The following is a 14,196-nucleotide window of genomic DNA, read 5'->3' as shown; positions in this document are numbered from 1 at the left end:
GACTTTAGTTAGTTTTAGAGTACATTCCCATGTTGGAGCTGCCGCATATGGCTGAATCCACTCCTATACATGGTTCTTAATAGGTGCACCTGCAATATTGCACAACCATTGGCCACCACATAGGCATGTAATTTATTGTAATATATATATTGATATTTATATATTATAACCCAACCGAAATCTAGCAGGTTGGTATGAGTACTAATAAGAAAAAAACTACATAAAGGGGTTTGTACAACCATGAAAAAGGGTATTTCCCATCTTAAGATTAATGGTGGGAATCCGACCACTAAAACCCCCCAATATCCTGATAACAGGGAATGAATGGTGCTTTCCGTGCATGTTCAATTTATTCTCTGTGGGGCCACTAAAATAAGTAGCTGAGATGGGAATACCCCTTTATTCCTCTGGCTTATAGGTGATAAGTGTATAATCACAGGGGGTCTGACTGCTGGGCCCCCTCACTATCCTATGTTTTTCACTAATAGATTATTACAATTATTACTATTACACAGAAAAAGTTTCAAGAGGATATGAACCATTTGTTTCAGAAATAATAATAATATTTAAAAATACATAAAAAGGTCACAGTGATTCCCGCACAATGCCCAGCTGAATCTTATTTCCCCAATTCTAGATTTCTGGGTTATGTTCCCTGCTGCTTGTAGTTTGCTTGGTTTTGACTTCTTTGTGCTTCCGCTGTACTATACCCAAAGCATGTGATTGTTGTGCCAGAGGCAATATCTCACAAGACTATTCAAGTGTCTGCATGATACCAGCGGGGGACAAGAGAAGCAGAATAGTCTTCAGGGGAGTGGTGAAGGGGATTTCAAAAACCAAGAGTTTACAATTCCATTTCTGCAGAACAAAATTCCACCTTTAAGTGTTATTTGCTGTAATAATAAGCAGACTTTGGTAACCCATTACATTAATATTCCTCTCCGTAGTTTGCAATACTGTGCAAGAAAAAATAGCAGCCTATTTACCTAGAATCAGAATTCAATAACCATCATTCAAGCAGAGCGAGTGGAAAAAGCAATATTACCATCGGGAACATGGTTAATCATTACGTATTTCATAGATCGTTTCTAATTCCTCAAAACTAGCACATGCATGAGGGAAAATGGAGGCATACAACCAATCAGATCCAAATCTTATACTTGAGGCAGCAATCCCTCCACTTTCCATTGGTTGTGATAAAGCCGCCATACTGTGCTGCTGCCTAGGGCTGCATACTTGGTACCCTAGCTTTATCTTTATATTAATGTGTGAAATATTAAAGGGGAACACTAGAGGAAAAAATGTTTTCAAATCAACTGGTGTCAGAAAGTTAGAAATTTAAGAGATTTTTTTTATGTAAAGGCAAACTATCATCAGGTTAGTCGAATCTAACCTTACAGCGCCTAGGATGCTAAGGAGGAAGGTATGTGTGCTACCTTCCTCCTCAGTGTCAGTCCTGCACTGTTAGTAGTGGGAAACTCTGCTCCAGAGCACCATTAGGAGCACCGCCGTATCATCCAGCCCGCCCCCTCCATTATCATTAGAAGGGGCCAGCCGGATGACGCGGAAGTGCTCCTAGTAGTGCTCTGGAGCGGAGTTTACCCCAACTAACGGTGCAGGATCGACACTGAGGAGGAAGGTAACACACATACCTTCCTCCTAAGCGTCCCGGGTGCTGATTCGTCTAACCTGCTTATAGTTCCCCTTTAATTATTAGTATTTAGTATTCTTTCCAGTCTGACACAGTGCTCTATGCTGTCACCTTGGTCCATGACAGGAACTGTCTAATGCAGAAAGGGTTTTCTACTGCTCTGGACAGTTCCTGACATGGACAGAGGTGGCAGCAGAGAGCACTGTGTCAGACTGAAAATAATACAACACTTCCTGCAGGACATACAGCAGCTGATAAGTACTGGAAGGCTTGAGATTGAGATTTTTAAATAGAAATAATTAACAAATCTGCGTAACTTTCTAATAGTGGTTTGAAAAGTTTTTTTTTCTCCAGAGTACCCCTTAAAGTAGTTATCCAGCATTAGAAAAACATTGTCACATTCTTCCAGAGTCCCGCTCACTCTTGTCTCCAGTTCAGGTGTGGTTTGCAGTTAATCTCCATTTACCTCAATGGACCCGAGTTGCAAAACCCCACCCAAACTGGAGACAAGAGAGGTGCTGTCTCTGGATGTGGCCATGTTACAGCTAGATAAACCCTTTAATACAATGGGACAGGTTTACTATTAGTATTGCACAAGTGCTAGGATTCTGGCACTTTTTGACTTCCTAAAAATCTTTTTTAATTGTGTGTTTTCGACACTTTTGCAAGTTGACCAACAAGGGGTATGACTTGCCGGGGAAATGGGCATGGTTTGATATAAAAGAGTCATCATGCATCAAAAAGTGTGCCAAAATTGCAATGGGATTCATAATATTGACTTCATCACTGTACCTGGATGTATCGAAGAGCACTTCTTAACACACTGAGGTTGGAAGTCTTCTTGTCATCTACATTTGGGATGTTTCTTTTTAACGTCTCGAAGCATTCCTTAAGATGCGCTCGTCTGTAGGAGAATGAAACACAGATCATTGATAGGATGATGCGATTTTTGCTATACACTGTAAACACAACACAAGTATCTACCCCTTCAAGGGCACAGATAACACATAAGAACGTTTGTACGTTATGTGCTGACTTGATTGTTTTGTATCCTTAAGCATGACATTTCTGCTGTCTTCTGGCACTTCCTGTTTCCTGAGAGATCTAAAAGTAAGAAGACAGTCTCCTGACCACACCTAGAGATCAACAATGGTCACCCAGAAAAGGGGGTGGCTGGATATCTTAGGGTAGTATGGCGTGCCAGATTCATCAGGGGAAACACGGATTGTAATACAAATGAAGACAAATTAAACTATGTATGCAGGCACTGCAGTGGGGTTAGGTATTTACTGCCAAATTTAGGTAAAAATGCTTCCAAATACATATACAGATGCCAACTTATACCGCCAAGCCCTGAAGCAGTTACTTTTTTTTTTTTTTTTTTTTTTTAACAGAATGACTACTTATCCAATCTGTTCCCAAATACATAAGTAAAGATTCACAAATTGGAAGTCTGAATGCACCATATCTCCCAACTGCTAGCCATCACTTGTTAATACTTTGTCTACCAGTTCCCTCTCGTATGGTCAACTAGCAATTCATCCATAAAAGAATAAATAAAGGGGGTTTCCAGGCAAAAGTGGACTGATGAGCTTTTTTTGCACAGGATAACTTATCAGTAACTGATCGGTAGGATGTCGGCACCCATGCTGATGAGCTGTTTGGCACCTAGCTTGAGGCCTACATTCTGGTGATACTAAAAGAGGTGTACGTGAGGCAATTAAGGCCTATTACAATACACCATGAAAATGTTTATGTGGCTATAGGGGGCTCAAAAAAATAAAAATGTCTTTTTAAGCTACAAAATCCAATTGTGTGCCTTGAAAGCAACATCTATACTAAATGTTTCATTAAAGGGTATCTTCCTTATGGAGATTGTTCAGACAAAACTAACCTGTTCCCTATCCAAACTAACCTGTTCCCTATCCACAGGAAAGAGATTGCGGAGGGTCCGACCTCCGTACCAGCTTGGCTTCTTTGTTATAATATAATTGTGGGTACTACATGTGACCCACGTCTCTATTTATTCCTATGGAGCCGCTGGAGAGAAGCGAGTGCAGCCACTCAGCTCTTCCCAGCAGCTCCATAGGAATGAATAGAGCCTCAGGTCACATGCCGTCCCTGCAGCTGTATTCATAATAAAGAAGCCGGGGGACAGTTATGGAAATATGTTTACAAATACATTCAATTAGCAAACTTGTCAGCTCCTTGTCCAGATTACCGACCACCAATCTACTTTAAGACCAGTGGTCTGGCTGGTGTAGATATAGCTATAGTATACATATATATATATATATATATATATACACATACACACACATACATACATAATATATGTATATAGATATAGGGGGATATTTATCAAACATGGAGTAAAGTGAAACTGGCTCAGTTGCCCCTAGCAACCAATCAGATTCCACCTTTCATTCCTCAGACTCTTTGGAAAATGAAAAATAAATCTCCCCCATAATATATATATATATATATATATATATATATATATATATTATGGGGGAGATTTATCAAACATAGTGTAAAGTGAAACTAGCTCAGTTGCCCCTAGCAACCAATCAGATTCCACCTTTCATTTTCCAAAGAGTCTGTGAGGAATGAAAGGTGGAATCTGATTGGTTGCTAGGGGCAACTGAGCCAGTTTCACTTTACTCCATGTTTGATAAATATCCCCCTATATCTATATACATCTACATTATAGTTACAAATACATTGAACCCAGGTCACTGCTTTTAGAGCAGAGTGGAGGTCGGTAACCTAGACAACGAGCCGTCAACAACTGGAGGCAAAGAGCAGCATATCAGGAGAAAGAGGCAAGTTTGCTAAATGAAGGTATTTGAATTAATGGAGCTGCATCATAGAGGGGCAGGCCGGCCCACCTCTAGTGCTTCACCCCTGGCTGGTGCCGGGAATAGAACAGCTCCGTATGAAGGAACCAGGCCACGGTTCAAAAAAAAAGGATTGCTACACCGGCTTCCTCACGCCGGCGCCATTTTATCCATGTGCAAAACTTAAAGTAAATGTACTGATGGTACATTCGCCTTAAGTATAACATGGAGCACTCCTTTAGAAGTGGTCTGGGGAGCTGGTAAAGAAGCAGAGTGCCTGGGCTAGTTACATACCTGTTTTTCTCCAATTTATTATGAACTTCCCGAGTGCCAGCCCTGCAGGCAAAAAAGCGGAAAACACATTATATAATCCACTATTTTACGGCCTTAAACTCATTTGTGTAAAAAAAAAAAAAAAAACCCTCCACAGAGCAGTGTTGGAAATGAAGCTATATTGCATTCATGGGAGAATAAACTATAACCTCATGGACCAGCAATCCCACACTGTACCTCAGACTTCAGCAATATAGATGGCTATAAGCTCAGTTGCCAAAATTGTTATTACTCTGCATGGTGAAGGCTTTACCAAGAGGAAGACCACACGATCTGACACACACACAACATTATAATAGAAAGAATGCTCATATTTCACTGCACTGCACAGGACTGTGCTCTAACAAAGGGTAAATGGAATTTCTTCATTCTTCTTTACTACACTGGCCAACAGTTCCAGTACGTTCTCTGAAAGTAGCAATGTACGGCAGTGGTATATATCATAGGAGGAGAGAGATATTTTTATGGGCCATCATCCTACACCAGGCAGGAACATTATACAGGGAAACTAAATATGTTCATTGTAAACAAATGTAATAATTTAGTAGTGCAGCTAAATCAATAGGTACGTGACTATGGAATAGATTAGAAAAGGTTACTTCATATGCCTTCTTATTTATCAAAAAAATCGGACCTCTACTAACCAATATCCATATACATCCGGATAATATATACAACCTACAACTAAAAGATGCTGGACAAAATACTAAATTTTATCAGAAAATACTTTATTGTTACATACAAAAAATATTTAAAAACATATTAAAAAGGGAGCAGAAAAACATTCAACACATACATCAGATGGTATACAAGGCAGAAAAAGAAATTGATATAAAATGTTATATATAATAATGAACAGATGATGGTATATCAACTGACCCACAGAGGTGTGGAACGTGTACACAAAAAACTATATAAGAGAAGTGTGCTAGAAAATAATAATCACAGTATAATGCTGCAAGTGCAGACTAAGGTGCAAGCTAAGTGCAATCTCAAAAATACAAAGCAAAACAATGAGAAGAAATGTATATCACACAATAATACCTCAGACCTCTGGGTGTAAAGATGTCCTGCCTAGTATTACCACTCACCCAACGCTGCATTTCGCCGTACAAGCTTTATCAAGGGTCAAGCTTGATAAAGCTTGATAAAGCTTGTACGGCGAAATGCAGCGTTGGGTGAGTGGTAATACTAGGCAGGACATCTTTACACCCAGAGGTCTGAGGTATTATTGTGTGATATACATTTCTTCTCATTGTTTTGCTTTGTATTTTTGAGATTGCACTTAGCTTGCACCTTAGTCTGCACTTGCAGCATTATACTGTGATTATTATTTTCTAGCACACTTCTCTTATATAGTTTTTTGTGTACACGTTCCACACCTCTGTGGGTCAGTTGATATACCATCATCTGTTCATTATTATATATAACATTTTATATCAATTTCTTTTTCTGCCTTGTATACCATCTGATGTATGTGTTGAATGTTTTTCTGCTCCCTTTTTAATATGTTTTAAAATATTTTTTGTATGTAACAATAAAGTATTTTCTGATAAAATTTAGTATTTTGTCCAGCATCTTTTAGTTGTAGGTTGTATATATTCATATGCCTTCTGTGGCATACCACATCTGCCTGCTTACATGGAACTTGGATGTGATTTCCCATAGTTGCAGTGAGCAGAGCAAATAGTAACAATGATGGGTTGATCTCTATAAATAGGACAGCTTTATGAAGTCCTATTTACATTAGTACTGTGGCTTCTGTTTATAATGGAAGCCACAGTGCAGCGATGGGCCCCTTGCCCAACTGATGGCAGCAGTGCCCAACAGATTCCATCGACATGAGGTTCTATCGAGAGGTCAGTAACTTTAAAGGGGAAAAAAAAGCATTGCACCTTGTGCTTTTTTGTTCTATCAAAAATAACCAAATCCCAGGGGTACCAGGAGTACCCCCACTAAAAGTGAATGCTCAGTCATGCACCATTGGTGCCATTTAGTAGATCTGACACTGAACGACGTAGAAAAGAACAAAGCTTTAGCGGCAGCAATTCTTTTGGGTAGAGAATGCATGCTTAATATAATTGTGCAGCCGCATCTGTTCCATGCTTACATAGCTTTCTTAGTATATTTTTGCTCTGTGATCAGATAGAAACATATGCCTGCATCACTTCTTGCAATGACAAATGCACTGACATTTTGGGGTGTTAAAAGAGACCAAAGGCTCCATGGAGAGGCAGAGTGTCACCAAAAGCACCTATTTGGGTTCTATTCATCAAGGTCTTACCCTCCAGGTCGCCTTCTCTGCTCATTTGGCCTTCCATCATCCGGTGAAGATAGTCTAAGAGTACCCAAAGGTTGTGCTGGAGGCTGCTGCTGTGGGTGCTGTAGGGCTGTTGGCTGGGGCTGTATAGGTTGTTGCTGCAGTTGTTGTTGTTGCTGTTGCTGCACAATGTGGTGATGTGTTATTGCCAACACAGGAGTAGAGTAATGATGCAGCTGTTTAGGACTTCCTACACTCAAAGGGGTGGACTTGATTTCTGGGAGCCCAGGGCCTGGTGGTCGCTGGATGACAGGAGCCAAGGATACTTCTTTGCTGATAACAGGTGGGTTGACAACAGCTGGCTGACGCTGAACAACAGGAGATGACAAAGATGTTTGGACTACTGGTTGAGGAGTGCTGGCTACCACAGGAAGAGGAATGACGGCTACTGGAGTAGGTAGGGGAGGAGGTGGGGGTGGAGGAGGTGCAGGCGCCGGTGGAGAAGCAGCATCAGGAGGAGCCTGGTTTACCAATTCTTCTGTTTGAGAAACTATTTTCTTTTCCTCTTCTTCTTCTTCCTCCTCCTCTTCTTCTTCTTCCTGTTCCAGCAAAATTGTATCATTTTCCTCTGCAACGATAGAGTAAAAAAATATATATATATTACATTAGATCCAAGTGACCTTTTCTACATTGAGGTTAATCTGCTGAACGTTTCCCACTTGACCTTTGAGTAATTCTATCTATGTACAATGCAATTTGCATTTGGTCCCGGTAATTGTAGGGGGAACCCTGACAGATCCCATACAGAATAAATTACTGATAAAATCTATAACTACAAGAATACCTAAAACTTCTATTTTTATGAAGAAATGAGAAGGAGATACCAGGTACCAATGAAGCCAACAACCTACTGACCAAAGGAAAAACATTACTAAACAGCGCTACCTAATGAAATACCAACTTTGTCAACGTCACCTTGTTGACCATTTCCAGTCCGAGAAATGTTTTTGTACAGCAAAAAGTTACTGATACAAATCTTAAGAGAAACATATTGCTGAACTCAGGGAGACCAGCCAAACGACAACACTGCCGGCTGCTAATGTAAGCGCTCAATGCAGTGAAGTCCTAGGTGCATTGCCCCCTGGGAAACATGAATATGCAAAAGAGGAGCCCGTGGAGCCTCATTGAAGAGTCTCAAAACACAGGACTAGCCAGATATCCCTCTGGGAAGGACCCAGCCAAGGGGTGGCTCCTGTTAGGAAACCACCAAAACCACCATACTAAGTGGCCCTATAAGTCAATGTAATGACAAAGGGATAAACCAAGGCTAGGTAACCATCCACATACAGCTGTTTCGGGGTGTTGCCCCTCATCAGTGTGGAGCAGGATTCTGGCTAGGTGGGAGCAATGCCTAGTCCTAGCTAGTCCTGTGTTTTGAGACTCTTCAATGAGGCTCCACGGGCTCCTCTTTTGCACTGACACAAATCTATCTGACTTTAGCATGGGTGTTTCCAAAACTAGCTACAGAAGAGGAATCTATACAATTGTTGCTGAGGAATTAACATGCAAATCAGAAGCAAGCACGCCAAGAACACGAGGAGACAAGGACGCACTTCCCTGCCCAGTTAAGGCACAAAACTTCTTTAAATGGGTTGTGATCCACTTCAGTGAGCACTTAGTCATTGGCATAGTAACCATGATGTGGTGGGAGGCGCAGATCTAGAGATTCCCTTCTGACTCTCAGCTAATACATAACACATGGTTCTCAGAACGAGAAATGGAGTTGTCTGCCAGCAAAGCCATTTATAGAGTCTGGTTCACATACAGTGAGTAGATGGTGTGTGCACGTGTAGGAGGCATGAACCACTATCACATTTTCTGCACCTATAGATGACGTTTTAGACTGCATTCACACGTGGCAGTTTTTGACACAATTATGTATTTTATTTAAAAAAGTGAACTTTTTTAGTCATTAAAAATAAGGTTATCTGGCTTTATACCTAAAAAAAATTATTGTGTATTTTTTTTTTCTGCCAAAAAAGAATGTCTTATCGCTCCAAACGACTTAAAAGTTTTATAAACAAATGTACCAGGTTGTGGCACCTGAATCTGTCACAGCATATATCACTTTGAGGCTATGTTCCCGCACAGTATCTTGGCTCAGTATTTTGTAACCAAAACAAGGAGTGGATGAAAAACACAGAAAGGCTCTGTTCACACACTGTTGAAATTACCGTTATTTTATAACACTTGCCGTTGATTTGAAATAATGGCCGTTGTTTGCAATTAAATGGCGGACATACACTCAAAAAATAGCGCCAAGCTTAAAACGAGTACAAATTACTCAATTTCACCTGACTTATCTGTTAGGCTTGGGCAATCTCTTCTTACTTTTCCTTACACATGAATGTTTGCACATACGTTGTCTAAGGGGAATAAAGGGGTAAACCAATGACATCTCCCTGTCTAATCAGGGGATGTGCTGATAACAATGCATTCAAATGGCCACACAAACAAATAGTAATCCCTGTAGTGGAGTCTTTCCCCTCCCGGCATCATGTAGCAATATCATGCTGGTAGCAGGGAAAGTGTTTGAATCCTTGCAGCACCGTAATGACAGAGCCATGCAGCAGCTGCATTACAGTGCCACGAAGATTCAAATGCTTTCTCTGCTACCAGCATGATATTGCTACATGATGCCGGACAGGTAAAGACTCCACTACATGGTTTCCCCCTCCATGGGTTCAGTGTTTCACAGAACGTGGGAATAAGCCTTTATTTGTGTGGCCTGGCAGCACGATTACTCAAACCGTGTAAAGGCTCTGATCCTTAGATTGTTCGGGCGGTCTGTGCTGCCGCTCCTATTGTGCAGAGCTTCGCACAGCAGACCATCGCTGCACAAATGGGTGGCCTTTTAACATGACCTATCACACAAAACGATTATCGGCTTGAACAATCGGCCGAGTAAGGCCGATAAACATTTTGTGTGACAGGGCCTTTACTCAGGCCTCAGCCGCACATCTTCTATTACATGGGGAGACATGCGGTAAAGGGTAGATTATTTCCTCCACATGTGAAAAGTGAGCGATCACCGGACCTATCACACAGATATCTGCCTGAACACATTTGGCCACTGCATACTCTAGATTTAGAGAGATTAAATAAATCTCGGTCACTGGGCTCAAACAGGCTGACACTGCCTAGTGTAATAAGGCCAGTGATCAGCCGACGAACTAACTTTGCTAAAACAAATGTGTCCACACATCTGCCCATGTAATAAGGGATATGCAGCCGACAGATGATGGCAGCAATAGTTTTTAGTACTTCCTTATCCAAAGACCTTTCTTCCGTATGAGAAACCAAGGCCTTCACCTCCTCCAGGCTTGGAAAGAAGTTTTCTGCCAGTCACACACTGTGAGTCACTGGGCTGGCACAAGAAAGTCAGTCAGTCATGGCCAAGTGTCTCAGAACAGGACACACATTCTTTATAGGCTTAAAGTAAAAGAGGAGCCCTAGGTGACCTCAGCCTTAAAGGGGTTCTGCAAAACATCATTTATTACAATATTTTTATCCAGATTTAAATTAGGGCACAGCAGGATGCCCCCCCCCCCAAGAACTAACAGGTACACATTCTGTAAATGCCTCCTTGAAGTTGAGCTGAAATTTAGCTTGAGCTATAAGCAAGTAGTGTATTATCAGCTGAAAAAACTGATATCCATTGAAATAGTTTCCGTCAGCATGGCTTCCTTTCAGCATTCCACACTATTATCCACAGGCCTTTCTGGTCACCTAAGTTCACTAACAAAGTGACAATGTTCTGGAATCTGCATTAGTACAGTGCCAGGAAATGATGAGCTCGCTACCATTGGCAGTGGCATGTGGTAATGTGCAAGATGTCAGCTGTGCAATCCACTGCTAATGAACTTGCTGGTTCCAGTCACATGGGACATTGCAAAGAAAAGGAAAAGGAAATCTGGAAAACACAATAATGGAAGTAATGGGTGTGTTTACACAGACAGATTATTGAAGCCAAATATTATAGACTATAAACAGGTCATAAAGATAAGATTGAGATTTCTCCTTTTCAAATTCATTTCTGTCTTTGGCTTCAATAAACTGTCAGATAAATCTGTCTGTGTAAACGCACCATAAATTCAATTCTTTGGGCGGACGGCAGAATTCACAGGCGAACGTCAATAAGTCTATGGGACAGGAGGAACTTCAAGTGGGGGTCGCACAGCAGAATCCACTTGAGGTCTCCATGTGTATACCGGAGTGGGAACATACCCTCAGGCTTCACATCATAATAGACCTGTATAAAAGCTACAATGACAGTCACAAACTGATGCTGTCATATTACACGGCACGACTATGGTGCAGCAAGGGCTACACAGACATCATTAGGGATGTCCATGCAGCCATTGCCTTTAGTATAAAATAATAAAGTATCTATATATTACCTGTCCGCGCTCCTCAGTGTCTTCCTGGCTTCTCCTGCTTTCCGCAAGAACTGCAGAGCCGGTGTCTGAAGTAAAATTCCACTTAGCCAATCCATGAGCGGCCTGTCATTTTAAGAGAGGCTCTGCGGTTCGCAGCGGCTGCGGGGAACAGAAGCCAGAAAGACACCAGGGAGTCGGCAGAAGCCCCGGGATGCGAGGACAGGTAACATATATACTTTATTATATTCTTAAAAATTTCATCGGCAATCCATCCCTATTACACATGGCGATGCGCAGTCGGAGGCCGTTGATTTTAGGTCAGGACCTAAAGACATAACCAGCCGATGATTGTTTTCGTTACACAGAGCCATGATCTGCTGAATTGGCCTGATTTGGCAGATTAGAATGCATTGTATGGTATGACATCCAGTTTTTTTGTACAGTAAGGCACATAACCCAATAACAGCAAATCCAGTTAGAGTATCCCGCAGTTTACATCCATCATATGGTGAGGCAAAGCGTGAGCAGTATAAACCTATTACAATATACTGCAGTCCTCAGATACACTGTCATCATATGCAGCACTGCTGCAGCAGCATCAGAGGCAGAGATACAGGTTATATAGGGATAATTGTTTTGACCTAGTTGGCTATAGAAAGCGGGAAGCTGTGTACCTGTATATCTTCCCTATGTTCCTCCCTTTGTCCTGGTATTAGCTAGACCGCACCTTTACCTTTCATACTGGTTTTACAGCTAAACTAGGATGCAATATTAGCAAGAGGTAGAAGGGTAAAGTATCAAAGAATAACTAAGAAAACTAAATGTAAATTATTTGATATTATAATTATTAGTATACCTGTCCATATACAAATGTGTTAAGTGTGGACAAATAAGACCTAAGCATGAGGCGTAGTGGATTTAGAATCCTATGATCAATACCTAGGTTCTGATGTTTCTTTAATTCCAAAGTGTGAATGGAATGTGAAAGTCACATTGGCTTGAAAGCACCAACACTACCAAACAAAATCTCCCTATCTTTAGTAAATGGAAGGAGGCTATGCCGACATGAAAAAGTCTACAGGCTTGCAGCATAAAAAGTCCCATTATTACAGTGCCCAATTCTGGGTATGAATGCTTCTACTTTATTGGGAGAAGGATGCTGCAAACTAAAAAGGCCATGGACGTAGTGTAGGCCTCTTCCTATGTTCCCAGGCTCTCGCACAGAATGGTTCCTTGGCTTCAGTCCGTGTACTGTGCACTAGGAGATCCTGATTAAATAGAAGCTCAGTGTGACATTGCGCAGTCCGTGCCAAACTAAGCTGCCATCTATTCAGGTCAGCAATCAATGTTCATTCACCAGAAATGTTACATGAAAACTACACTAGACAACCTAATGTGACCCTTTCGGAGTTTGGGGTGATGAAGCCAAGGAATTTCATGCATGTACCCTACTGTTAGCCAAACAACAAGAAAAATATTTCTTCTTTGAATCACATAGATTCTGCAGAGTTATCTGGTTTAAGAAAACATATTTCTTACAGTAAATTGTATGAAATTGGTAGGGAGTCTCCAGTTAGGGGTCCACAACGGTCACTGTTGTTACCCATAACCCATGTGATTCCTAACATTCACCAAAAATCTTTAAAAAAAAAAAAAAGCTATAAAGTGTTGACCACTATGTGTCTTCCATACTTACAAGCCTGTTGTTAAGATAATTAAGTCTCTAGTAACAGACAGACCAGGACCTAACAAAGGAAGTGAGGATGGGGCTTAGCTATGAGCAGGGGAGGGGGAGACCGAACTTGATCTATGGGAATGCATGCTGTTAAAAGAAAGACCTGGCACAACATGACCAGTAATGCACCATTCTCCTAGTAATATAGCTTATATCGCTGTTTATAAACTTTATTACTTGTGCTGTTCTAAAAATCTATTAGTTCCAGGGGTTAGATATGTCAGATTTGACAAAGTTCCATAGGGGAAAGATCGCTAGTGTGTGCCTGGTAGGGGCATCTGTGACCCAAGTTAATGGGTGTACTGTTGTGCAGTGCCTGAAGATGTTTTTTACAAAACAGGTGCACTTGCAATTAACTCTGGGTCACAGATAAAATTCAGCAAAGTGCTGTTCGTCACACCATGCATTTTGCACTCAAAAAATTATTTTAATATGATTAAAGCAGGTGGTGGGGGAAACACAGGATAATCAACCTAACATCTAGTTGTGAACTTACTATTGGTAAGAGGGGCAGCCCTTCACCTTCTATAGATGGCCTCATGCATTAGAGAGAACTAGGCTGATGGATGAACAACCTTTGAATTAAGGCCACTATACATGTTTAACTTCCATCAGACACAAGTTCATGTGTATGGGTAGGAAAGGAGAAATAACTGTTCAGCTTAAAGTTATTGAATGTGTATGCCAACCTTAAAACTGGTGAACAATCGATTGTTCAAGCTGCCCATACATGTTCATTGACACTGGATAAAGGATACACAATCCTTAGGGTGTATGCACACTAAGGAAAACACGCAGATAACGCTGCTCGTCCCCGCACACTCCCGCTTCACTCTCCGCCCGTCCCATAGACTCCATTCTATGTTCAGGCGGATTCCGCCCACAGAATTGACATGACAATTCATGAAGGCAGAATCTGCCTGCTTATAGAATGGAGC

General features: G+C 41.2%; 1 protein-coding gene across 2 annotated transcripts in view; it reads right to left on the bottom strand.

Moving 5' to 3' along the window:
• Positions 1-14,196, bottom strand: part of MNT (MAX network transcriptional repressor) — a 50,027-nt gene that overhangs the window by 22,398 nt on the left and 13,433 nt on the right. Inside the window, exons 2-4 of one of the 2 annotated variants that reach the window (XM_069944530.1) lie at positions 7,109-7,712; positions 4,786-4,827; positions 2,444-2,555 (exon numbers count right to left, since the gene is read on the bottom strand). In XM_069944530.1, coding sequence (XP_069800631.1) covers positions 2,444-2,555; positions 4,786-4,827; positions 7,109-7,712 — 758 coding nt within the window. The remainder of the gene's footprint in view (positions 1-2,443; positions 2,556-4,785; positions 4,828-7,108; positions 7,713-14,196) is intronic. The other variant, XM_069944531.1, reaches the window with a different exon arrangement.

This window comes from Dendropsophus ebraccatus, chromosome 11 (assembly GCF_027789765.1).
Source record: "Dendropsophus ebraccatus isolate aDenEbr1 chromosome 11, aDenEbr1.pat, whole genome shotgun sequence".
NCBI lineage: Eukaryota > Metazoa > Chordata > Amphibia > Anura > Hylidae > Dendropsophus > Dendropsophus ebraccatus.
The sequence above is the reverse complement of the archived record's forward strand: the minus strand, read 5'-3'. Positions and strand labels throughout refer to the sequence as shown.